Here is a 27617-nt window from a genome sequence, read left to right on the forward strand (position 1 = left end):
GTAGCCGCAGGGGCATACTTAAAGGCTACTTTCAAAGAATGTACCTGTTTCTGAGACTAACCACAAAAAGCCTCCCTCAAAAGAGACTAATGGTCGTTTGGAAGACGCATGCTGAGAGCTTAGCTACAGTGATACAGCTACAATTCTGAATCAGCCAGGAAACCAAGAATAATTATTCTTAGAAGATAAAATACTGACTCTAATTTTTAAAAACAGCAGATGTATTATATATATATAGTTCTTTACAACTTCTTACAACTACAACTATATATATATAGTTCTTTACAAGTTCTGTAGTTTAAAACCTGACTTAAAAGATCAAAACGTTTGAATCCTGGAGTACCAGCATACCCTCGCTAGATTCATTTTTAATCACTGCAAATCACAATAGAAGTTGTCAGATACTGGAGGGCAGATTAACTTTAATGCGGTCCAGAAACTCTGGAACTTAAAACTGAATTGCTGGAGAAGCACTCTTATGTCAAAAGAAAAGATGTCCAAATAATACAGAAAAAAAGGAGTGGCTGATATGTGCTCTGTTGTGCTGCGACCAGCAGCATGTTTCTCACCGGGGCTCTGAAGAGGGCTGGAAACTTCCAGAGCTTGGTTTTGGCTCAGTGAATAAAGTTGCATGGTCTGTCGGAAAGCTGTCCAACAGCTTAGACCTCTCTGGCAGGTACAGTGTTTTATGCCTCCTTTGCACCAAAGCAAATCTGCTTCTCTCTCTCCATCAGCCGCTGCGCACCCGCTACGCGCCTCCTGCCTGGCAAACACACGCAGGCGCCCCTTTCGAGTGAGCCGGGGATGCTGCTTACCGCTCCCTCAGGCTCCCTTGGGCAGGCGGTTTTGAATCCCAGTCTGAATGCAGAGCTGAAGTCTACACCGGCAGTCTACATCAGCAAAAAGAAATTCATCCAAGTGCCTGGGAAATACAAGCACTCTGCCAAAGAGTTGCCAAGTCTGAAACTTTAAAAAGCATCAACATACCATGTAGGCCAACAGTAGTACCGGATTAAACATAAATACTATACGTCTATTAAAATCATGAAACTTAACTTAATGACTTAACTTAATAAGCTCAAACTGCTTTAAGATGTCTCAGTGCGCTTGTAAAATAAACACCTGGAAAATCTGGCCTAACATTAATATAGGGATATTTTCTTGACACTGCCCATAGCCTGAAGCATCTTCAAGAGGTACAAATCACTTGCCAGTACCTTAAACAGAAAGCAAAGTGGCCAAGTTTGGGCTGGAGAACATATATGGCATGAAGCTGCAGGGCCAGCAGCAGGGAAGCCAGCCAGGGTGGGAAGCGGCTTGGGCCTCCAGCCTGCGGGGTTCTCCGATAAGGTAATTGGCCCTTATCCTCACTCCTTAAAAGAGTGGATTTGAAAGCTGGGTGGCAAAGTCATGGTTTCCAATTTAAACTACACATAGTCGGCTCTTCAGTTGTGTGTTGAAGCAACTATTCATCCCTGCAATTCACCATGCAGCTGCAGAAGGGGACATCAAAATGCTACCAAAAGCAGGTGTTGCAGTATGCGGGAGGAGAAGAGTTCATTTGCTTCAGTCCGCCACTGTTCGAGCCTTCCTGTGGCAGAGTGCCACACTGAAGAAAAAACTTATTGTTTATATTAGGTGACAGAAACGAAGAAATATTTTACCAGCGCAGCTCTCAGTAAGTGGTATCACTTACTCTGTTGAAACAGATAAGGCATCTTTCTTAAAGCTCTCATATCATTGTCTGTCCTGCAACTGGTTTCTGTTTAGCTGCATAAAATGAATCTAAATATATGATTTACAGGTAGGTGATGCCAGATGTTCTTTGCCAGTAAATATAACACAAATTCAGAGGAAGCTGGGATAGAGAAGACAGACTAATTTAATGGAAAACATGCAGCTCTGGTCATCATTCACTCCTCACTGCATGGGTCCATGATGCCAGGCACTGTTTTTGCAAATCAATAAGAATAAATGGAGGGAGTACAAGCCCACAACCTCCTAATATTGTTTGCAAACATATTTGGCCCAATATGTATTCAGAACTAATGTCAAAAATATAAACACCAAACTGAATGAAGCTGGTCGCAAGTCCTTAGTATTGCCACTGAAATGCCTGGAGGGCTTTCAGAGCCTGGTTCAAGAAGCTGACAGCCATTTCTGCTATGAAGAGACATCTAACAAGAGAAAATACCAGAGAAGCGGCATGTTTAGTGCCCTCAAGAACTTGCCAAAGTCCCTATCCAAAATGCCAAGATTTTCAGACCTACAATGTCTGTTTACAAATGCTAAATACCACTGCTCCGATTAAACCTCAAACACTGAAACCTGCAGTAAGAAATGCCATAAGTATAATTTAGCATAGGCTTTAAATAAGGAAATCACACCTAAAAGCAATGAAAAAGGAAATGCTGTTCTGGCTGGACTTCCTCACAACAAAGCTGCTGTGCCAGGGCACTCGGACCTGCCACCACCGTTCAGATGCTGCTGTGAAGACCCAGGACCCAGAGGCCGTAGCTGCAACGTACAGGGGATTTCAAAGGGGATGTTGGGAGTGCTGCCTATCTACTCCCAGTATAAAACAAAAATGATGAGCAGGACAAGTGCCACAGGGAAAAAGCATACTTCATTCACAGAAACGCTGCTCTAACGTAATGGTGTGTGGTACACACTCCTGGGAATGTGTACGTAGCGCTCTTTGAAACGTAAGAGAAAAAGCTGCCTGCTAATTAGCTTCCTGGTAATTGGCTGTGCAACATCGTTCCTTGCAGGAGGATTGCTGGGAAAACATTGGAGTCAAACCAGAGTGTTACGTGACAGCAGCCTAATGAGGTGAGCTTCGAACCAGCCTTAAGCAAGCTGGACCAAAATCCTACAGGCGGAGAAAAAAAATAAATGGTCACCTGATCAGAAGAGACTAAGACAAGATAAACACAACTATCAACCATCTGAGATATCCATATTCAAAATCTAGGTGTCGAGGGTGTAAAAGGGAAAACCCTGAAGACATAATTGTCTGTGCATCCTAACCAGGATCCTCAAAGTTTTGAGGAGCGTCGCATAACAACATACACCCTTTGAAGTGGCATCAAGAACATACACCCTTTGAAGTGGCAAGAGAAACAGTGGTTTAATGGCTCTGGGGCAGATCAAAGTGGAAAAGGCACCAGGGCTGCAGGAAGCAGATCTGCTGTAGCTGACGCTGGAAGGAGGAGCTGGATGACCCTCTGCCAGGAGCAAGGAGAAGGAGCACCTGAGGACCAGGACCTGGTGAGAAGCAGGGCCCCGGCATACCCACATCCCTGTTGGGAAAGCACTACAGCAGGACCGGGGCAGCCTGCCAACTTCTCTACATTTCTCGGGCATGTTTTTATACGGTGCCTGTTCTCTTCAGCTTGAAAGCTTTTGCAGCCACAGCTTGCCTGTGTTCCTGTCTTTTGCAGGTGGAATCATGAGGCTGGATTTAAAATTAAGCATTCAAAATAGCCTTTGGAAGCAGGAGCTCAAAAGGCAACAGGACCAAATCCAGTTGGTGGTTGCGAATTCCTCGACGGAGATGCTGGGAATAGCTCTCTTGTGGGAGCAGCATTTTACTGCTGTCCCTGTCCGGCAGGGCTTTCAGGCCCCTTTGTTTTGTTGCTATTATTCCCTTGCAGGTGAATTATGTTAACATTTGAATCTAAATGCAGATACCTCCCACTCCAATCTGAGACAAACACAAACTCTCTGATTATACAGTGTCTGGGCACAGTCAGAATAACAGAGATAAAAATCACCTCGTCCAGGGAACAGGAAAGAAAAAGGCAGTGCAAGAGTGAGTCAGCAAATTCAGGCAATACGTTAGGCAGGCGAGCGTTTCTGAACTCGCTGTGAGATTATTAATACTGCAGACAAAGTCAATACGTGCCGTCAGATCTCCATCCGGCCCTGATAAATTGGACCATACATCACCCTTCTTCCTTTGCGAGGGAGCTATTTATTTCCACACTGCTCTGAGAAAGGCTTTACTGCAGATTTCTTCCATTCCCCCCCCTCGCTAACTCTAGGAAAGGAAAACTCTACACTATGTTTAGAAAGATGTAAATGTGAGTGTGGAAATCTGGTAAAGCAGAGGATGAAGGCAGCGCTGCTGTGTCAAGTGTCATAATAAAGATTACATTTTCTGAATTTGCCCATTCACTTTGCAGAACATAAAATGCTCTGTTAAGCCTGTTTACAAATGAGTGCGTGTTCTGGCTCATCCTCTCGTGAGCAGGCGTTTCTCTGCAAAACAAGTTACTTGGTGCCTCAGCGCGCTCCAGCAAAGCGCCACACAGAGCAGGCAGACCTGTTCGGCTGCAGACAGCTACTGGCCACTGCGTCCAAAACGCGCCTCCCTTAAATCACCTAAATAACAACCAGCTTCATTGATTTCATTGGATATAGCTCTGGAAAGTGGCGAGTGCAAAGAAAACACATGACTCAAGGGCAATAAGTTTTATAAAAGTCACTGGATTTCAAGTCACCAGCAGTTATTTGCAGTTTTTCTCATCTAAACCCTTTAATTCTGCCACTTGGAAAATACAGATTCTAATTAACTCATGTTCTCACACATTCTGGCACCCTGAAGAGGCTGCTTGCTCTTGTAAATGATATTTATAAAGCAAGGGCTATTTAATACCTGCTTAACATACATCCACGACCTTGAAAATGCCTCCTGCGAGTGGACACTCAGTGACTTGACCCGGGATTTCTCTCCCCTTCGTTTGCTTTAAGGCTTTGTCTAGCTGGTGGCCGTTACTCCAGCATGCAGGAGGATGCAACCTAAACCACTGCACACATCTAAGTGGCCTCAGCCTTGGGGAAAGGCAGTTTTACTCTGGAAGAAGGGCATTTGCACAGGGTTGATTACACATAAGCCAGTTCTAGCCAGCGTCCCTGGGAAAGGAGCCCTTTTCAGTGTAATCGTCACGACTTCCTAGTGATTTTCCATGTATCACCATTTACTCCATACCCATGTCCTTCATTTACCATCCCTCCTCTCTTCTTCATTAGTATTTGAGCAGGAAGCCCGTGGGATGGCTGCTTATTCAGACGTAAGCAGCACTCGTAGTCTTGTCTGAATCAAAGCTATGTCTAAGGCAAGAGCCGCCTCATGTACTCACGCAAACAAATTTAAATGCTATTCTCATTCAAGTCACAAGCAAGACTCCCACTGACTTGAACGCATCCCAAGTGCCACCTTTATTAACAAAGGTTCTTGGAAGTCTGCAGTTTCCCAAATGGGCGTCTTACCCATTCTTTGAACAAATCAGGTAAAGCAGGATAGTCCAGGAACTAGACCGCAGGACATTATCATAGCAGGCTGCAAGGTTCAGTTAGGGAGGGATGTTTGATTAATTCTCAGCCTAGAGCTTTTGCTTGTAACAGAAGATTTGTCCTGTTCACACAGCTAGAGACAAACCTCTCAGACTCATGGGTGCAGCCTGCAGGCTGCCTGACATTCAAGCAGCACAATTTAATCCAGTATCCCATGGTACCGAGCTTACATCTGGTGTGCTTTGGCCTCCTGTATGTGCACTGGGAGGCTCTCCCAGCGTTGGAAGTCAAAGTCTTACTCTCTTTTCGTTTTGGATAGGACTTCAGAGCTATAGGGAGAGATTCCTTCACTGAAAGTTGGTAAAGACTTTAGGCGCTTTGGAAAACCTCACGCCAGTAAAGGCATGTTGATAGCTTTTGAATTTGTGAGCATTACTGATGACTGGCTTCAAATAAGTGAAATGAAGAAACTGCAATTTTAAATTCTGCTTTTCTTAGAATTACTACCAATAAAGCATCAGCAGAAAAAGAATGGCATTGTGTGGTACTTTCAGTCTAGGCTCAGGCCATAAAACATACAAAATCTATCAGACGCTGTTCTGGCAAGACTTCCAGTTGCAATGGATTTGAGCAGCCTTCAGAGCAGCCCTGGAAGCTGTGCTGAACCAGCGCTTTCAAGGCTTCCCTCCTGCTGCTAGAAATACTACGGCTTTCCGTCATAGAAGTATCTAACTCACCAAGAATGTGACTGTGGGATAGAGTTGTAAGGGAAGGAGTCTGGACCTTAGCAAAGAGAAAAAAGATGCTAAAATACAGTAACTCTCCATAGAAATCCAATGGATAGGACAAGCATCCCTGTTTCAAGATATGCAGCACTTGATACACGAGATATGCAGCTTGATACATGAGAGCTACTTGAAATTCCACCGAATCAAGACTCATTCTTGAAAATTTAAACAAGGCAAATGAGTTAAAGATGTCTGAAGCCAAATTAATGTTCCCTGTAAACAGACATAACATAATCTATTTTAATGGAACTGTACCTACTCTTTGCCAGCAATAAATCTAGACCATAACTAACAAGGTCATCAGGACGGGGCCTATGAAGGCAAAAGACTGGAACATAATCGTAAAAGAAAAGTGCAGGCAAAATGCTTGTGGTCTATCAAAAGCCTCCCTCAATTATATATGCAATTTAAATTGATGCAATTCAAAACTGCTCACCTTACCAGAGCTCATCTAGATAAACCAGAGGACCACCCTAAATATCTTATGTACTTTACATGTCTACCCTGCAGCCACTTGTATTTCATCGGGAAAGATGTTTCATGACAGCCCAACAGCTGAAGCTATGGGGACTGCTAAAGCAAGAAGAGCGTTTGGAAAGTGGGAGGACAAAGCCTGTGCTTTAGTGCTTTAATGTCAACACAGGACAGATGCTAACAGATCCTTTTTCTTATCCTAGTCCATCTTTCTTCTCGATCAGGGGCAGGTTACTACAAAAAGCACAAGGAAGAGCTCTGCTCCTTCAGCATACAGTAAAATGCTGCATTAGCTCTTAAAATTGCTTTTTCTGCCTAATGTCTGGACTGCCCATTTTATCAACCTGGTGTGTATTTTTCCTAAAGGTAGACACAGAGTATCTTTTCTCTACATATTCTTCTAGGACCTTTTCCAATTATTCCATTTACAGTAATGACCATTTCAAAATATGTGTATTATCATAATCATTTTATGCACTGGTTGCTATATTTACCCAACAGATACAAGTTGAGGACCTATATCTCATATACTGAAGCCAACAGAAGTTTTACTGTAGATATTAATTAGGATTTTTCCAGCTAGTCATTGGAAAGTGACTGTTAAAGAAGAGGTTATGGGGATATGACACGGGCTGAGGAAAGGCACAAACCAGCATTTTTCTTTACACGTAAACACAAGCACGCAGTGTAATGCATCAAACGCTACAAGTCACTTTTAAATCTCCCCTAGTATTTTGTCTAAGAGTGGCTTAAAGTTTTGCAGGCTCAAGGTGTTCAACTTGAAGAAATCAATATATAAGCTTAAAAAAGTAAAATTGTAGATTCCCAAATTATGGACAGTATGGGGGGGGGAGAATCTCATTATCAGCACCTCATTATGTATTTTTATTTTCTAATCTCTTCTGGCAAAAAATGAGGGTGGGTCCTGTGCAGCACATCTTAATCCCTAGTCAGAAGACACTCATGCAGGCACTTCACTTTGCCACGTGTGTTGCTGAAGGCCCTCTGTGTGTGACACTACTTGTGTTTGCCCATGATTTTGTTATTGCCCTATTCCTGAAATGAAGGGACCAAACAACTCCTTCTAAAGGTGGCAGAGGGACTATCCCGATGCAACGCTTTTCACGTTCATCTGGGGACAGCGTAAGAGCGGCCAGAGCTGCCCAGTGGCATGAGCCCAGCACTGAAACAGGCTCCAGCTGGTTATATGTGGATATATAGAGAAAGAAGAAAATATGGAGAAGGATGGTTGGAAATCACTATGGTCCAAATCCTGGTTTTAATCTTTCTCCTTTGAAACAGTAACATAAGCATCCAAACCACACAGAAGCCTATCGCAAACAAACAAGGAAACGTCTATGCATCTAATGGGGCCCTGCCTTTCCCCTGCAGCTCACTTTTTTTGATTTGCTCTACAAATGGATTTTCTCAGCACCTGGCAGCCCCCTGGGAAGCCGACCTACATGCTGCGGCTGGCCCCGGCAGCCAGGTACCCCGGGGCACGTGCTGGCCTTCACCTCCCCTCACTTGAGGCACCTGTGCCTGGAGCAGTCACCTGGGCTCTCTCTGTCGTCAGCGAAGGGAATGGTTTTAGGATGCAACTCCTCTCACCCCTATTTTAGGGTGAGGTGATTCAGACCCTTTAGAGAGCAGGCGTCTCTGCGCGGTCAGACGAATCCCATCGCCGGTGCCTGCAGATGCTCAGAGCACTGCAGGAGCGAGCAGCAGTGTAACCCAGGCCTTCGCCCCTGTGCGCGTGGTGCCCAAATGCTGCAGCAGGGATGCTGTGAACCTCTCGGGCAGGATCGAAACGCTCCTGGAGGAGTCGAGGAAAGGCACACGCTGCAACCATCATTTTGTACAGGGATGTCGTTATACAAGGACAGCCTCTCCTGAACGCTTCAGGCCAGATTTCAAAATGTTTCAAATCTCGGGAAGCCAATTTCCTTCTTTTCCTAACACCCGTAAGCACCCTGGGTGCAACGGTCTTGTGATAGTCCAGCTGTAAGTGTTCACACAGGAACCCCTTGTGTTGCCCCTATCTTTGAAATTAAAAGCTTGAATTTGTCCGTGATGTAAGCACTGATACAAGAGCGGAGCCCTTGGAGATGCCTGAAAGCATTTGGAAAACTGTTAAAAATGAAGATACACATTTCTGATATGATATTAGAGGTTAGTGAATCAGGACAGACTAATAGAACGTTTTTCTTCAGTCCTATAACACTATTTTCCCCAAAGTGTTAGGCCATCTGGAGCTGTCCACCTTCTTTTGGGGGAGGTGCAAAGCTCCCCACCGTGTCAGGGGCAGTGGCAAGGAAGGTGCACAGATCTGCTTCTTACAGTCCACACAACAGTTCACCCCAACCTTTTCAAAACCAAGACTGAGCTTTGTCTACCTGAGGTACTCCTAGTCTTAAACTCAATCCAGAAGCTGTTGGGGGCCTCATAGGACAGATTTTTTCATCACATATTTGGGCAGTGCCCTGCATAGAAGGAATCTGGCCTAGCATCAGATGCCAGGGAATGCTGCAATATATGGGATAGCTGAGAATTTTCAGCATAAGTTAATTATTTCAGCATAACTGCCAACCCAAGTAGGATTTAAAAATAACCAATTTCACCTCACAGTGTTTACAGAGTTCTAAAACAGCAAATAATGATTTAGCAAAATAAACCGTTGGGCTGTGTACACAGAACCATTGCAAAAGGAATGTCGCTCCCAGAAAGTCCTGGTGTGACTGGTACCAAAAATAGTATTTTCTTCATCAGGCATGTGATATTTAAGCACATAGGAGTGATGAAGTCAGATCAGAGGTTGATCCAGGTCAGTATCTTATCTCAGACAGCGGTCAGTAGCAGTATTTTACAGAAGAAATGTAACAGGGCAATGCTCTCCCAAAATAATGAAAATAAAACATTATGCACCTCTAAGCACTTATACCTTTCTATCTATTTATACCTCTTAAATAACCTGCTTCATCAGGGGTCCAAAATCAATGTTGTGCACTCTAATTAGCAGTCCCACTTAACATGTCTTTGCAACCTCAGTGTCTACGTAGGAGACGCAGTGAATCACCGGTATGCTTTATGGGCTTTGCACCACTCACGCGTGAGCCGAGAGGCGCCGCGCGCCCCGGGGCTGCCTTCCAGCCTCAGCTGCTGCGCGGCAGGGGCCCGACACGCATGCTTGAGGCACCTGCCAACGCTGCCCCTCTGTGTAGCTCCTCAAACCTTTTGCTCACCAGAAAGGGCCCGTTCCCCACTTTGGGGGAAAGGCTCCCACTCCCAGGGCAGTTGGTGGCGCCGAGCACTCGGTGGGGGCATTGCCGGGCAAGCGGAGAGCACCGGGGTCGTGGGAAAGCACCCGGCCGGCGAGGTCTGCGCGGTCAGCAGTGCCGGGCAGCCCTGGAGCTGTCGTGTCGATGGAGCAAAAGTCTTTGGGGACAAGGAGGTAGCAAACAGAGACGAGCGAATCTAGACATCACCGCAGCATACAAAACAGCTGGGAGTTCTCTGCATTAGCCATCAAGCCAAGTTTGCTTAAGAAATTGTAACTAAGAAATTTAAATCTAAGGTGTTTTCAGCTAAAAGTCAGAATTTTCAGCTAAAAAAACAAACGCCTTTCTCCAATGTGACCTGCAAAAATCTGGAAAAGGAGTTGGATAGCCAGCCTCTACTTAGAGAACAAAAAGGAAAAAAACAAAAAACAAAAAAACCCAAAGTTTTCAGCCGTCTGAATATGCTGTACGTTTAAAACCACAAATTCCCATTAATGGTTACAGGAGTCCTGCACTGAGAGGATGTAGGAGGAAATAGGAGACCTACAGGGAAAATTCCCAATTAAAGCTAAAAGGAAACATACATGAGGGAGAAGCCAGACTTTGTAAAGAGTTGTTAAATAAACCACTATCTGAATGGGACAGTGCAACAGCTTTGGCATCCTGCTATTGTTTATACTTAGGGGATTTTACTGTCATCTTAAGTACCTCTTAAGGGTCACAAATTAAAAGAACGAACCACCCCCCCCCCCACACACACACACTATTAGCCAGAGGATCAGACTCCTCAATAGCATCATTCTGATCTCTTTACTGAGATGAACTTGGCCCTTTGTTTCTTCCTCTTAAAATGTTAATTGGCAATCCCTGGGATTGTTCTTTTTCGGTTTATTTTTACTGTTGAAGGCTCAAGACATACACGGCAGATATTTGTCCTTAATAATGTTCTTGACCAAGCATAAGCTTTATGTCCTAGGGTAACAGATAGCATAATCAATGCATTCAATTTAAGGAGCTCATGATCATGGATTATGTCCAATACAGTTTTCACTCAATTTGCAGGCTTCATATGCTGAAGTTAATTAGCAACAAATTTTAGAATTCCTATTTAAAAGTTATCATCAGAAGATGTTGAATAGCCTGAAGTCTTATTGGACTATTTGAAGGCCAAATAAATTTGCAATTAAGAATGGTCTGGACTTCTGTAGTTTAATCCCATGATATCAACAATAAACTGCCTTCCCTCTGATATTAGAGTAGCTCTTCTTACTCCTCAGTTACCACAATCAAGAAGACAAGCAAAATTTGCCCCACATTCCTGCCAAGAATAAAGTATTCTTCAGTGCTAATAAAAGTGTAAAGCTGCATAGTATTAATGTAAAACCATTTTGTTTTCTGCATTCTTTTAATATAATTACTTATGTGGGTTTTATCATCTCAGGATTCAACTTTTCACCTTTGTGAAATGGTGAAATAAAAACTTTGAATATCCCCAGAAAGGAATTTTTTCCTCTTTTACGGCTAAGGAATTGAGGCACAAAGAGCAATTTTCAGAGATGCCGAGGGCCCCTAATTTCCATTGAAGTCATGGGTCTTGGGCACTTTCTGAGATACTGGTCCGGAGTGACTGATGTCTAACGCAAACAGGGCAGCTATGGCTGCGATCAGTTTGAAGTGGGGCTCCCCAGGTCGCCAGAGACACATTAATCCCTGTTCCCCTGCACACCATACAGAGCCCAAACCACTACACGTACTCCGCAAAGCACTAGGAGCACGGGCCTGAGGTAAAATATTCACTCCTGTCAGCCCATCCTCTCTCCCCAGACTGAATTCGAACCCTCCCCACAAAAGGTCAAGGATTGCTTGGCAGATGCAAGATCTGTCCATCATTTCATCAGTTCGTGGCACGCCTGCTTTGCAGGATCTGGGCCACTTCTCTGGCCAGACAGAGGTCATATTGCTTTTGGAGTCCTTCCACGTTGCTCCTGGGCTATAAGACATTGCCCTCACAAGAGTTCAACAAGGCTTGACTTGCAATCCAAGATTTGCAGTACCATCAGCACACAGTAAAAGGCAGCAGTACCGGGTGGCATTGCTACTTTGGGTCTGAAAGCAGTAATAACCTCATCGGTCAACCCTGCACACGAAGTGATATAATTTCTTTCTTGATTTAGCTTGGGTGCACGTGCAGCTGTACTGTTTCCCATTCTGCCGCTGGCTTGGATATCCCCAACCTGAGTGTCCTTTGACCAGCACCCCGTGAGCTTTGCCGGCACCCCCAGCAAACCTAGCCGCAGGGGACGGCACGCCGCGACAGGAACCAGAGCTGCGTGAGCAGCATAACAGCACTTCTGGGAGGCTTCAGTAAGGGACAGGGTGCTGTTATGCTAGGCACTGTACGGCTACAGAATAAATTCAAAACCTTTACACCCAAACCTAGGACAAGACTCAAATGGGCTGACAAAAAAGTTAGCAAGAAGAAAAAGTATTGGAAGAAGGTAGCAGTGTATGGGCAATGTGGTTACACAATAGTTCACCTGTTGGTATAGTAAAAAGTTTATTTTACATTTTAGCCAGCACTGATTTATGTTTAAAAATAATATATTCTAACCTCTACCCATTTCCATTTAAAAAAAAAAAGGATCTACACTCTCTCTTGATTAGGCTTTCAAAAAAATGCCTTATGTTTTCTTGCCTGTGTAGTCCCAAAGGACCTTGTACTACAAAACTATCCTCAAAGCTATGGAAAGCTCCATAAACACTAACAAAATTTACCCTTAAAGCAAAATGAGAGACCCCAGCTCTGCTACCCTCCTGCAGGTTGACAAGGTCTTATGCAGGGAGGTCTCTGTGTTTGCCATTAGGCTGTCGCATCTCCCTGGACCCCTAACTCACAAGGCGAATTAGCCTGCCAGTAGTAACACAGTCATGAAAACAGAAGGAGTACAGTGTTTCCATTATTTTTTTCCCACTTTTATCTCTAAGAGACAGCAGATCAAAGTCTGCTGAAAGGGGCTTGGGGTAGAGTCTCGATTAAGGGGCAGAGACTGGGTAACAGCATAAAAGAAGGAAGAAGTACAACCATCCTTATATTCCCTTGTACCACTATAGATAGCTATAGAGAAGAAAACTGATTTCAAATGCAGCACAAATTCAGGAGCTAAATAACTGGCCAGATCTTTCTCTGCTGAGGACAACCAGAATTTGAGCAGGCTTTACTTTTTTAAGGAGCAACAGATGCACTGGACATGAATACTTGCTGTGTTTTCAACACTTCAGTGAGGGAGAAGGCCAGTTATGTTAGGTATTGTAGCAAAGAGAGTAACTGAGACTCCTAATCATGCAATGAGTTACACTGAGAGATCTCCTGCTGACCTGGAGCCCCATTAAAAGTCAGCGTCTACCAGCATGGAGTTCATTAGAACACCATGATTTAACGAATTATTGCAGTCTGCCTACGGTGCTTCTCTTGAGATCACAGTACACCCGCACTGTGCCAGCTTGAGGGAGGAGAGGAGTACAGGAGCTGTCCCATGTCCCCCCATGTAAATTTTATTCACCGCTTTTACAGAAGACATTTTTAAAGACTTCTGGGCTGCCAAGGGTTAATTAACATGCACAGGCACTCATTCTCATTCTCTCTCCCCCTCTCTCTCTCTCTCATAAAAGCTAACAGGAGGAAAAAATGCACCAACCTGAATAACAGTGACACATCATCAAGGTATGATTAAAAATTGAAAATCGTGAATGGAATGCTGTTGCAGTATCTAGGGATAGTCAAGGAAGCATGCATAATATAACGACAAAACTACTAACAACAGCTCAGGTGTAATCATATAAACTGCTTTCTTCTTAACACGGAAGAATGACCTTTATAATCGTGCTTGGTAAACAAGCACTCAGCGCAAACTGTATTTACCTGGGGTGCAGAAGGAAGGTTCATGCCAGTTTGCACTTTCACCAGAAAAGACCAAGCGCAGATGTTACTACGCAACAGAAAGTCTTTCTGCCCCTTACCGCCCTGCACTAACACCACATCATCATGAGGCTGCATCATGATGCAGACCGGAAAGGCAGACCAGCGCATGGGGCGTCTCCTCCTGCCTGCTCCGTGTGGATTTCGCTAGCTGCAGCCAAAGGTCTGCCCATCAGTCTCTGCATGTGAGCACGCATCCATCAGTTAACAGAAAGAGCCACAAAGGCGCAACCGTCTCTTCTATGGGGAAGTGACCACAGTTCACTGCAATTCAGGATTTCCGGCTTGCCCTGCCACATCAGTAAGGGGAGTCTGGAGGAGGAAGGAGGTGGCAGGGGACTCCGCTTCCCAGCCCAAGGGGAACGGACCCTCCAGGTCCCAGGGATCAGCTTCCTCCCAGTGCTCCTTTGCCCATCCAGAAAAAGCACAGTGGCTCCAGGGATTTGTGCTGCCACTTGCTATTCAGCCTGTGCCTGCAGAAACACTTTGCTGCCTCTCTGCTTTCACAACAGATGCTTAGTTGAGGACACCGAGTTGCATTTTCAAAAGTGCCAAGATGATTCATGATCCTACATCCCATGTCTAAAGAAACTGCTCCTAAATGTCCATATTCACTTTTGCAAATGATGGCCGGCTCCTAAATTACTTCCTGCTGGCCCTTCCTACAAGTTTATTATTCCCACAAGCACATGGTACCTCACAGACAAAATAAGAGAGCTCTTCACTCTCAGAGGCTTAAAAATTAATGAAGCAACATGATGAGAGATGCGTTCAAACTCTGGGGATGGGGTGAGCAAAAGGCCAATGCCTACATTTCAGTGGCAGACTGAATGCAGAAGACACTGACGTACTTATCTTTAGGATGCCATTTTTGTGCCTTTTTTCCCTTTTTTTTTTTTTTAAGCATACACACAGATAGAAAACATCTGGTCACCTTAACTCTGAAATGGCATGTACTGCTCTTCCGCATAGGCTCCATACTTGTATTTTCAAGGGGCCAAAACTCTGTGACACTCCAGCAAATGGCCTTTTGCTCAGAAGGGCCTGTGGGATGGAGAAAAGGCAAAAGAGCTGGTATTATTTCTGCTGCGCCAAAGCTGCTCTTGACCTTTCATTAGGCACAGAGAAGCCTTAGGAAGATGGGTCAGCCGGCTTTCTGGCCAGTTCACACAAATGAGCAGCAAAAAGCCACTGTGGGTACTGGAATCAGTGTAAAGGTAGGCTAAATTTAAAAATCTTGAGCCAGGTTCTTGGCCTCACTGAAGCTGCTCAAGTAAAAAGTCTCTCTGTGGTAAAGAGCAACTCCCAGACATCTGCTCTTCGAGTCCCTGATGCAGGACAGGGAAAGGACAGGGGGGCTGCAGTGCCCCCTCCCCATCCTTCACTGGCGTTCAGCAAGAGCTTGGGGGGTGGGAAGAAAGAAGTAATTTACATGCATTTTTGGTTTCCATACATGTATGCCTGTAGAGATACAGGCACTGACTCTCGTTCTTCTCATCTTTTACATGAGATGAGAGTAGCTTAAGTCAGTGAGAGAAGCTCGCTCCACATCTAGGAAACAAACCTGTCAAGAACAATAGTGCTTATGTGAATTATTAAAAGGCAAGCACGTTTTAAAGTCCCAATTAGTTGACTCTCTGCTCTCCTAAACTTTTTTTCAGTTTTGACTGGAAGAAAATTACAACATCAGAGAATAAATTTCTCTCAGTCAGCTGCACTTTCTGTTTCTTACCACATAAAAGTTTCAGGTAATAAAAGGTTAAAAATAACTTACTGTATTAGAATGCTTTTAAAATACACAAACATTTATACTAATCTGGGGTTTGTAAAGTTAATTTTGAAGTCACATTTGAACTACCAGCGCCCTTTAAAGAAAAGCCTAGATGACTTACACAGTGCTTCGTTCTTTACAGAAAGTTCATTGGCAAAAAATGGGCATCCTCTGCAATACATTGCAAAGCATCTTTGCAGAATAATCAATTCTATTTTAGTTTCTAATTTAGGTGGCTGATTCTGCTCTTGCTATTACCCAAGAGAACTGCTGCAAGCCTGTTGGCTTGCGAGGGTTAAACTAGTGTAGACACTGGCATTAAATGAAGAAAAGGAGAGGAAAAAGCCCACCTCCTTTCGGACAGCAGAGAAATAAACCTGCCCGAAGGAAGCAGCCTGCAACAGAGGACCCGGCGTGGACAGAAAGGATTAGCAGGGCGCTGCAGCATTTGGCGGCGCGGCGGAGGGAAAGTTTGTGTGTGATTTTAGGCAAGCCCTCGCGTGACGTCATCTCGCCCAGATAATCTCGGCGCAGTCAGCACAGGCCTCCTGCCTCCCCATTGGCGAGCCCCTCGTCAGCAGACATCTGAAGATAATTATTATTGGCCAGGCAATTATAACAGGAACCACTGTCACTTGGTGCCGAGACACACGGAGCTGGCGCTCTGCAGCAATGCCGAGAAGCACCCAGGCGGGCGCCGCTCACTCAATGAACTGCTATCGCTTTTGCTTTTCTAATCGCTGACCGCTCTCTGCTACCTCACCAGGCTGCGGCTGTAAATTGGGATCTCAGCTCTAGACTCCTTTTTGCTGCGTATCTGACTAAACAGTGAATTTTCTGCAAAATAGTAACAACTTGCTTGCTCACAAGAAATAAAGGTTAGGGCTGTAATTCTCATGCAGCAATTTAATTAAAACAAAACAAAAAAACCCAAGCAAATCATCTGCAGATTATTTACTACATCCCTCTTCTCTCTTTGCAAAAGTTTGGGAGGAGGTGCTGGGGGGAGTTTGAGCTAATGAATCATTTTAAGCAGTCATTTTAATAAATATTTGACTTAGTCCTGATCTCATTGAAATCAAAACTCCCACAATCTGAGCGAGGTAAGATCAGAGAGATTCAGTATCTGCTGTTCTAAAAGCCAGTTATCTGATGGCACTGTCCTTAAATATTAACAGCCCTCCCCACAACATAAAGTGTAAGGAGCTTCAGGACCATGAACGGACATTCTTTAGCCTCCTCAAAACCCTGCGTCACTTGTTCAGGGAAGACAGGCAGCTCCTGAATCTCAGACACCAGCAGGCTGCCCCGTCCGCCTTTGCAGCCATAACCTCAGTCTGTCATTCTTTCCTTCATGCAAGGGAACCAGGCAGTCTGGGGGATACAGCACAAGGGAGTATATGCACATGGAGCCAAGCATTTAGGGAAGCACAAACCCCCTTGGCTTCTACGTATCAGGGGATAGACTATTCATTTTTCCTTCATGTCAAGGCAGCAGGCTCTTACAACATTGCTCGTTTAGGCCCAGGCTCTGATGAGGTCCCTGTGTGATACACACTGCAGGATAGGGGCCTTCACAAAGCGAAGTGGGAACATCTGGAGTGGAGCAAGGAGGACCTCATCCACCGCCACCGCTCCTCTTCACTGTCGGGGGGCTCCATCGGTGCCGGCCCAAAGGCAAGATTTTCAGAGGCAGATATGGGAGTGCAGCACCTTGTTCCAGCTCACCACCCACTTTACAAACCCTAGCGTGGGGGCGTGCAGCTTGAGCGCCAGCATTTGGCGGTGTATCAAGTGTGCAGGACAGGCATTGCACCAGGGGCCGAAGGCGCTTGGAGCGGGTCCAGGGTGGCGGGGGAAAAGGAGGGACAAGCCTTCGCTGAACAGCAGTGGCCATTTCACTCCCTGTGCCGTAATCAGGCCAAGCCACGCTGCTACCCCCAGGCACAATTTAACTTGAAACTCAGATGAATCTTCACCAGCATTTTCAAGAAAAGCCTGCTATGACAGAGTACACAGTGGGCACAACTCCCTTTCACTTCAGAAAAGGTTCTTGGGCCACAAGCAGACTGCTCTTCTCCTCTATCTTCATGTGAATCGAATGTATTCATTCATCCATTCCCTTAAAGCAGAGGCAGCTAGACTGAAAAGCGTGTGCACACAGATCATCAAGACTCTTCAGCTGTACAGCAAAAGCACAAAAATGTTGCTCCCCTCCTTTGAACCTAGAAAGTGGGAGCCTCATGTTACTGGAGTCCCAGCTGGCTAACCTCTGCAGCAAATGAGACAGGGAGGGAGATTTTAATACTACTACTTAGCATTTATACAGTATGTGACATCTTCAGGGCACTCAACATACATTACCCAAGTCATCAAAGCACCTGATGAGGTATTTCAGCATTACTGCCCCCATAGTCTTTCCCTGCTGGGGAAACTGAGCCCTAAAAAAGGTTATGTAATTCTCCTCAAGGTCATGTCATGAAGCGCAGGAGAGCTGAGGAGAGGACACAGGAGTCCTGGTTCCTAGTCACGTTCTTAACTCATTACTCCAAACCACATCTCTCATGGGTTATTTGGTTAATATATACTCCCGGATACCACCCTCTCCATCCTCTTTTACTGGTTTGTCTTATTCTGATGCCAATTTTCTTCTGGAACATGAACAAAATAGGAAGCATCCAACAGTCCCAGCCCAAGAATATCTACGTGGTCTCACTGCTCCTGAAACGAGAGTCACCCTGGGTACCCTTGTCTTCAGGAGAATGGAGACGTACAAACACTTACATGGCCATTTTAATTATATTGCCCTCAAAACATGCAGAAGAGCCACTGGAGGAGCCTAGCAAGTCCCTGGTGGAGACCAGGAAGGGATTGTTGAGCCTTGTGAACTCATGCACCAAAGCTTCAGCCCACAGTCAGTCCTGTCCTGCCATCAGCACAACCAGGATGACAGGGAAGGTCCTCACAAGGGAGCACAAGGGGGCCTGGGGAGGGCAGACGGCACTGCTGAGGGACAAAACCCAGGCCCTGAGAGGGGCCACCAAGAGAGGAAGAGTCATGGGCACAAGTTAGGGAGTGCAAGCGCAGGAGCAGCAGACGGGGCAAGAGCGGGCATGGCACGAGGGGACGAGTGTGGCGGCGCAGCAGGGAGCGAGGCAAGAGCAGCGAGGCCGCTGCAGGAGGCCAAAGCTGGGACGAGGATCGTGAGGGGAGAGAGAGGGATGCGGGTGGACAGGTGCGCTGGGAGAGCGGGCTCCCAGCCCCAAGGCGCCCGGTGGCCAGAGAGCCTCGAGCTGGGGGCAGCCCCAGGGACCCAGCAAGTGGGGCTGGGCCCCGCAGGAGGGCAGAGCGGAGAGAGAAGGGGTGCTGCCGGGGGGCCGGGCAAGGGGTGTGTGTGTGTGTGTGTGTGTGTGTGTGTGTATGGGCGGGAGGGAGGCACCGTCTCGCCGCCAGCCGGGGAGTCCCCGCGGCGGCGGCAGCGGCAGCAGCGCCGGGCTCGGCCCCCCGGAGCTGCGGCGCGGCGCGGGCCGCCCTGCCTTGCCCTGCCCTGCCCTGCCCTGCCTTGCCCTGCCCGCCAGCCCGGCGGCGCGCACATGCCGGGAAAGTTAATAGCCGCATGGCTGCAAATGAAGTTTTAATGGGCGCGGGGGGGGGGGGGGGGGAGAGGGGGAGGGGGCTAGGGAAAGCGGGGCTCCGTTTTACGCGCACACACACACAACTTGTTTTGTTCGCTTCGCTGCAGGCGGCGAGAGGTGGCCGGAGGAGCTGGGGGGGGAGGAGGAGGAGGAGGAGGAAGAGCTGGCGGCAGCGATGGGGCACGTGCGCGCAGCGCGGCGGCCGCAGCAAGGAGACGAGAAGGGCGCGGGGGAGCCGGCGAGGGCCGGAGCGCGGCGGGGTCCCCCCCGCGGGCGGCCCCAGGGCCCCCGGCGCGGGCAGCGGGCGTGTGCGCAGCGGCCGCCCCGCGCCGCCCCGCGCCGCCCCGCGCGCCCGGATGGGCTCCCGGGCTGCCTGCAGGCGGCTGCGCCTAATCCAGCCGCGGAGCGCGGGGAGGCGGCGGCCGGCGAGCGCCGCCCGAGCCATCACTCACCAGTTCTCCTGCATCCACTGGATGGCTTCATTCTCGTTGAACTGCTTTTCAAATTCGTATTCTTGCAAAGTCAACACTGACATGTTCATTGGACCGACCTCCGGGGGATGGATGGCTGCGCCTGCGGGCTGCGTGCGAGCTGCCGCGCCTGGTCCCTGCGCGCCGGCCGCGGAGAGCCCCTTCCTCTCGCCCTCTCTGCCTCAGCTGTATCCCTGATTTAGCATAGCTCCTCTCCCCTCCTCGCCTTCTCCTCCCGTGCCTGGAGGTCTCCTCCTCTTCTGCATCCACCCTCAGAGGAAATGGAGGCGGTGCGGTCTTAGTGCCCGTCCCCGCGGCGCGCCGCGGCTCAGCCCCGCTCGGCTCGGCTCGCCGGCCCGGGGACACCCCTTCCCTTCCCTTCCCTTCCCTTCCCTTCCCTTCCCTTCCCTTCCCTTCCCTTCCCGCCCCGGCCGGCAGCGCTCACCTCCCGCCCCGCCAACGACAGAGGGGTTTTCCTGAAGCCCCCCTGCGCCGGACGTGTTGCGGCGCCTGCTGCTGCGCCCCGCACGCCCTCACCGGCGAGCTTAAAAATAAAGAAGCGCGAGCCGACATGTAGCTGGAAAAGCAAACGCGTATGCCAAAAAAACAAACAAACAAACAACAACCCCAACCTCCTTTTTGCATCTGAATTCAACATGCATCCACTGTGGCTGTGCAAAGGGTGGCTGCACCACTGCCCCCCGTGCCCTGCCCCCCCCGTGTCCCCGTGGGGCGGGTGGCCGGCCCGGCGGCTCAGGTGGGCGAGGGGCTGCAGCTGAGCTGCCTCCCAAAGCGGGCTCCCTCCTGCCGCTCGGCAGCCCCCGCGCCCTGCTGCGCCCGGGGCCACGTGTGGGGATCGCACCCTTGGGGCCGGTGGACGGTGGTCCACGCGCCGGGCTGGAGACCCCCGGTCTGAGGGGACCATCACCTTGTTAGCCCTGCTCCCAGCTACAGCACGCAGGGTTTAGGTAACCTTAATTTTGTCTTTCTAGTCTCATCTGTCACATCCTGATGCCTCCAGCTGAGTCCTTCCGACTCAGGCAGCAGGCTAGATGTGCTTTACAGTACGAGTTGTGCTAAAATGACTGGCACTCCCAGCCCCCACGGGGCCGGCAATGTGAAGGCAGGAGGATTCCAGCGGTAGGCTTTAGTGCAGAGAAAGCTAGCCATAAATGAGCAGATCCAGCAAAGGTCAGCGTGCTCTTGACTCTCGTGGTCTTCAGTTCTCATTGACACAGTAGTGTTTAATATCATCAAATCCGGACACTGAGAAAAAAAAAGAGTTATAGTCCTCAAGTTGTGGGGTATCAACAGCTAACTGGTTTGATGTTCCTATTTGCATTCTGACTCTTGTGCTCTTCAGGGTCATGGTTCTCAGCTTTTTTTCTTTCTTCTTGACAACTACAACTTTTTTTTTCCTAATGAGGGCTGAGTTTCTCACATCATCATCTGACTGGGGTTTTAAGCAAAACACCAAATATCATGCTGCTCACACTGAAACCACAAGGCAGCACTAAATTATTATTTATTACTACTGTACCCAGAGGCCCTCAACAGATCAAGGTCCCATAGGCCTTTCCTCAGAAGACATTGCAGTCTGTATAGACAAGACAAAGGGGATGGGAAACACAATTATCCTTGCTTTACAGATGGAGAACTGAAACTCAGGTTTTCAAAAATGCTTCACATCAGCTTTCTGCGGCCTCTGAAGTGCCTGGTGGACCAGTGTTTGGGCAAAGCTGACTTCTTTTGCACTCCTGCTCTACATGATTTGCCCCTAAAGGTGCCTGTTAGTCTTCAATATATTCATTGGCAGGCAGTTTCAGTGAACGGAGGCCACAAAGATTCAGGGGGGAAGGAGGAGACGGAAATCTCCAGTACAGCCACAGGCCACATTGTGGCTGCAACGCTTGGGCTCTGAGCCACGGGCCTGCTCCTCACCGCAGGATATATGCTGCCCCACGGCAGATGTCTGCCTGTACGGTCCCATGCCAGTCGGGATTCCTCTATGGTTATAGAGGGATGCACTACCTTGAGCCAAGTATCTCCTGCTGGTGCCCTTCCTACAGTGTGTGTCTGCACTTAGTTCAAGGCAGGGCTGGTTCCATTGAAGGCCTGGGGTGATATTACTTGTGTGTTTTAATAATTTTTTTTTTAATGCAGAGATGTGGAAAAAATCATTTGTGATACAGCAAATGCTGGTGAATGTCAACTGTCTTTTGTTGAAAATGACTCTTAAACAAGTAAATCTGGACCCCAGTGTTGAGACAATATTAATGTATTCTGTAAATTCACTTCCATGAGTGGTAAAATATTTTTTTCCTGTCTTAAAGTTAGAGCTGTTGCAGAGAGACAGTAGTCCTTCTCTTAGTAAGCCTATAAACCACTTCCTGTAGTCAGGTAGGCTATCCTGATGAATAGATCCAAAGGATGAAATAAACCATTCTGACTTTTTGCAAAATCCTGTCCAATAATTCTTGAATCAAACCTATTTCCTTTTTTTGAGACAGAAACACTGCCATGCTTCTACTTTTTCTCCCAAATAAAACCAATCCACATACAGGTTCTTGTATTTGTTTACAAGGAAATATATATTTGCATGTTAACAGCCAGGGATATTCTTAGTAAGTTATCAAACAAAATGAATTTGAGATACCAGACATCTTAATTCTTGGAAAGATTTCTCAATATCCTTTTTTGCAACCCCAATCTATTTTACATTAAAAACTTGGGTGGCTTAATGGCTTATCTCATTTGAATATTTCATGAGTATCTGGTGGGTTGAAATTTATGGTTTGGGTTCCCCCAGGAAAAGAAAAAAGTTGCTCAGAAAAAATGCTCAGTATGCAAAGTTTCCAGAATGCATTTGATGGACTTCAAAAACTCTGAAGTGGCAGATTAGGCAGGAGGTTTGGGATACCTGCTGCCTTAGACTGTAGACACCCTAAAGTCCACGTCAGAGCTGGCAAGGTGTACAGGATTAAGCTGAAGGTTATGAAATGCTATGGCAAGGACTCCTCTAGGTTTAGGGCTGCTGCAGGGATCCGGAGAAAGTGAACAGCTTACTGTAGGATTTCTACCTGGAAATAACTACCCTGGGACCCGCTGCTGCCCGGGCTCCCTGGAGTGTCGCTGCGGCGTTCAGAGCTCGGTCAAGAGCACCGACCATGCAAGGCATCGTGTAGCAGTTAAAGCCTCAGCAACATTTGAAGACCAGCTGTAATAGTTTCAGGAAATGCAGGGACAGTCTCAAAATGCTAAACTCTACTGGGATTCCTATGTGTCTTAAAAACACAGCAGGAATTTCTCCAGATTTTATAGAGCTCACAGGACTTCTACACAGTTTAAACAATCTGCAATGAATCCTTCTTCCATTGCTGTCCTAGTCCCACATGAACTACCCAAAAATTCCTCCTACCACACAACTATCTGGAAGTTTATACTTAAGCTTCTGGTCTTTTACAAAATCTGCAGGGATGCTGGAAGAGTGTATAAAATCTTCATGGCCTTGTGGAGCATTTAAGCCCTACTTACACATTGGTAGTTGCTTATATCAACTGTATTCAAGAACAGTAAACAAAAATACCATTGTCTGTTCTAAGGAGAAATAGCTTTTATGTAACCATTAAAAAGTAACTTACTTAATTCTCACAGAAAAGTGCTAACGTGAAGTGAAAGTTGTAAATACCTTTCACAAGAAAGGGTGTGGAGAGAAGGATAGGGTTGCAAAATTAAATCCTCAAAAGACAGGGAACGCGATCTTAGTCAGTCTTTCTGTGCACATTCAAGTGCATACTTATATATTTTTTCTATGGGATCCTTGTCTCCTGTGGTAAGTGGGTAGTTATTGAGCATTCTTTTTTATTCTACATATTTAATATGTTGCCTAAGACTTTATAGCATGCATACCAGCTAAATGCTACATTTTATACCAGTTAGATATTAATGTCATTTCCCTTTTACCCAAGACCTTTTGGTTGAATAATACAAGCAGGTTCATTCATGATTTACAAAGAACCATCTAATCAGGTTGGGCACCTTACCATTATCATTCCTATTACTAAGCAAATACTTTTTCCTCCCTGTCACAGTGCTAATTTATTACAAAAACCTTTCCGGTTCTATCGCTGTAAGGAGTAATTTTGAATGGTTTGTCGTAGTGATGTATAGCTAAATCTCAGCTAAACTCTTAGCAGCTGCTGCAAAATAAGAAGCTATATTGCTGACAAGTCAGCATAAGGTATAGTAAGTGACAATGAGAGATGACTTTGTGATTTAAACATAACAACAATTACTAAAACAAACAAAAACCTGAAGGAGGCCTATGTGTTTGAAAGCTTTTTTCTAGCTGTATCAATTAATGTATTGAAAGATTTAAACTCTGTCTACAATTTTGCCTTATCTGAAAATAAAGCAACATGCAAATAATGGAAGCCATAGAAAACTGGGGTTTCCTATATACCCCATAATCTAGAAGCAATTAGATGGTGCCCTTGGATAAGGTAATGGTAGCTGGAATCAAAAATGAATAAGGGAAACCTCCCTGGGACTACTGGCTGGTCCTGATGGGTCCTAGCAAAAAGAAAATGTTCAGCCTGTCCCAGGGAATAAACAAAAATGGCCAAGGGTAGTTTATGGTCAAGCTACGTCTCTCTGTCAAGTCAGGCTAGCAAATCAGGTTAGTCTGCGCAGCACTCAGGCGCAGATGGCTGGGAAGTTGCTTGGACGGATGCTGTGGTAAACCCATGCAAATCCTATGAGCAAATTCTTTCACTGTGGTTTTAAGTGGGGCAATTATATCTTTGTCTTCACACAGTTCACCTGAGTCCCTACTCTCAAGATTTTCTTCACAGTCATGATAAGCAGAAGTCTTTTTCAATTTGTGCTAAAGCTCTAGGCCATGGCTTTGTGGCAAAAAGTGGAAATCTTCTGTGGTTATGACACACATGAAGTCTTGCACATAAAATACAGTCCAACAGCAAGACCTCCCTCATTATAGCAATTTCCATACAAATCACAAAGTCAGATGCCCCCCCCCCTCCTTCCACAGAGTAGTAGCAGTTCCAAGCATCTCCCAGATGGTATTCGGAGGCAAAAGGTACAATTTTTGTTGACACTATCTGCAAATATATCAGCAGTTTTGTGGAATGTTTCATGTCCATAGGCAGGGAAGAGAACAACACTAATAGCTTGTTTTTTTCTCTAGAATCTTGGATATGATGATATCAGTAAATTTTAGAGAAAATAAATGGATTTTCGTTGTTGGGAGGCCAAAGAAAATAGTCTCTCTTCTTAAGGGAAGGAGGTGAGACAGAGAAGTGAAAGGCAAGAAGTTCAGACATGAAGCTAGCTACCTTTGCTGAAGCAGCTCATGCTGCACAGTGAGGTTATGCTGAAAACCTGGACAAGAGTCAGGTGTTATAGTGGTTGGTGCTGGATGTCAACATATATATTTGCTTTCTCTCAAGGAGACAATGATCATATCTATTCCAGGGAGAATAAAGACCTTGACATTCAAATATGTTACTTTTTAATTTTGTTAGGTTAAAAGTGGGAAAATATTGAAATAATAAGGCTGGTGCAAAACGTGTTCTAAAGACTAATTTAATATTACACAGCAGTATAAAAGAGTCACAGAAGCAGAATAAACTGCTTCAAGTGATTAATGCTGTTATTATATACGTATATTTATGGGTGGATATGGGTATATTTTGGGTGATGAGTGAGGAGAGATACAAAGATAATGACAAGTGTGTGTACAACAAACACTAACTCCCCATACCTTTTCATATCTTTGAATTTCTTTCAAGACTGTTTCTGCATATTCCATAATATTCCACTTTGAAAGTGCCCATAAAACTGACAGGCACTTAGATGAAGTGGCCACGCAGAGAAATACTGGGCCTTCTGCAAACCTTATGGTCAGGTTCTTTCTCCTCATATTTTGAGCCTCTAGCGTGGAGCTTGTCTGCCAGCTGCTATTAGGAAAGTGTAGCCATGCAGGCCTAGACTCTTCCCTCTCTTCTGCTCTGTGCAGGTTTGGCGGCTTCCAGAGCCAGCGCAGCTGATATTGCTATGTCTCCTGAACAAATCAGTTCACTCCCCTGCTTAAAAAAATGATACGCAACAGCGCTATTGCCAAATGGCCCAAAGGCTCTATCCCAGCTGTTGTAGCTTGCAGCACATGCAGATCTTGATCCTGCCAGAGGTTTGGTGCTGTACCATGAAGGAATCGCAGCACCCTGGAAGGTCCTGCTGAGCTCAGCAGCGATGAATTTTGGCGCAGCGCTCGCTGTCTGAGGCAGTGGAGCCAGTGGCGGCATTTGGAAATCGCGTTCGTCCCACTCACTACCCATCAGGAGATGAGAGCCACAACTTGGAATCCCTCAGCTGGAAAGCAACAACAGGATTAATTCCTGTTAATTATGATTAAAGTATTACAGTTAACATTACTATTAATTATTACTAAGTCAAATGTAGATGTACTACACAAACCCCATGTAGAAACTATTAAAATGAAGGACAGGATTCAGTCATCAGTTATGCTGCATAATCTCCCTGGTGCTGATGAGATCATACAGGTATGTACAAAGGCTCACTGATTTGAAAGGGGAAAATGAAGGCCTTGCTCTTCAGTATAACAATGTAACATTTCACCATACAAATATTGATTATATTCCATTTTAGGGATTTATCAAAAAAGTGATGCCAACGCGGCTGCTTCAAAAATGAAAATGGGAAATGATTGCTAAGCTTTTTTCCTGTTCTTTTGTTTCATCAGTTGAACTGATACTGCAGTCAGTGATGAAGGGGGTACAAAAAACTGAGTCTGTCTTTATAGTCACCTCCTTTAAAATCTTTAGCTCTATGTAGCAAAGTCATTTGCTCTGTGCTGTCTGGAATCAGTGCAAAAAAAGTTTATAAAAGGACTTCACTTTGCAATTCAGAGTTATGTGCACTTTAGAATACAAGAAAGAAAAGTTGTACAGAAAAGTAGTTGTACAGGAAACTAGTTGCACAAAAAGTTTTAGAGAACCTGCTTTTTAAAGGGTCACCTTTAATTTTTAAATACATCTTTGAACATCTTCTGGATGACACAAGTATTTTTTGGCCTCAGAAGTACTTTCTGTTTGCATAAACAAGCTTTATGTAACATCATGTACAAGATGTAAAGGAACAAGGACAAATTAAGATGATGATAAAACTGAAAGGATTATTGTAGAAAGTCAAGAGGGCCGAGGAAGATTTTGTTTCCAGTTGTGTATTCAGTATGTTACTATTTCACAAGCGTGGGGAAGTCGGTGGCGAGCCTATGCCACTTTTACTCAGACATAGTAGTACCTGATCCCCCAGGCAGATTCATCAGTGTAAATGGAGCTACAGTGTGTCAGAGCTGAGGACTCTGATATTAGTCACTTTAGGATCAACTCATGTTCAGAGACATGGGTGTCTAGTAGTGCCATTTGAGATGTCCTCTAGAATCCCACTTGGCCTCCAACAGCTGCAGCCCTAAATCCTGTGTCCTATCTGCCAGCCCCGAGGACACACTGGACAACCTAGACCACCTCAAATGGAAGCAGACATCTACATTTGGGCAACCGAGTAGATACCTGTGAATCAAAGGGTGTTTGCACTCTAGCAGAGGAGTCACAGGAATGACTCTTATGGAGGTTACTAGTAGTTTGAAGGATGAATGCTATTTGGGGAGTGTTCCAAAATAACAGGTCATCCTGCTCTCTACACTTCCACCGATTGCCACATTAGTAGGCGAAGACTGTCTGGGTGGAGGGGCCGAGGCACCCTTGTTGCCACAGAGGGGAGTTTCTGCTCCCTGCTCTCCTGTTGGCTCTGCTCTGCCTCGGCTTCCCCACCTCTGGCACTCTCCTAAACCCTGTGAGCTGATTCAGCTGGTGGGTAAGTCACTTTA

The 27617-nt window shown here is 46.0% G+C and overlaps 1 protein-coding gene across 3 annotated transcripts in view; it reads right to left on the reverse strand.

Annotated features, from left to right (window-relative positions):
• Nucleotides 1-19911, reverse strand: part of ELOVL6 (ELOVL fatty acid elongase 6) — an 81761-nt gene extending 61850 nt beyond the window's left edge. For 2 of the 3 annotated variants that reach the window (XM_067297618.1, XM_067297616.1), the window contains exon 1: nt 19673-19911. In XM_067297618.1, coding sequence (XP_067153719.1) covers nt 19673-19761 — 89 coding nt within the window. In that variant the 5' untranslated portion in view covers nt 19762-19911. The remainder of the gene's footprint in view (nt 1-19672) is intronic. The other variant, XM_067297617.1, reaches the window with a different exon arrangement.
• Between the last annotated feature and the right edge of the window lie 7706 nt (nt 19912-27617).

This window comes from Apteryx mantelli, chromosome 5 (assembly GCF_036417845.1).
Source record: "Apteryx mantelli isolate bAptMan1 chromosome 5, bAptMan1.hap1, whole genome shotgun sequence".
Taxonomy (NCBI): domain Eukaryota; kingdom Metazoa; phylum Chordata; class Aves; order Apterygiformes; family Apterygidae; genus Apteryx; species Apteryx mantelli.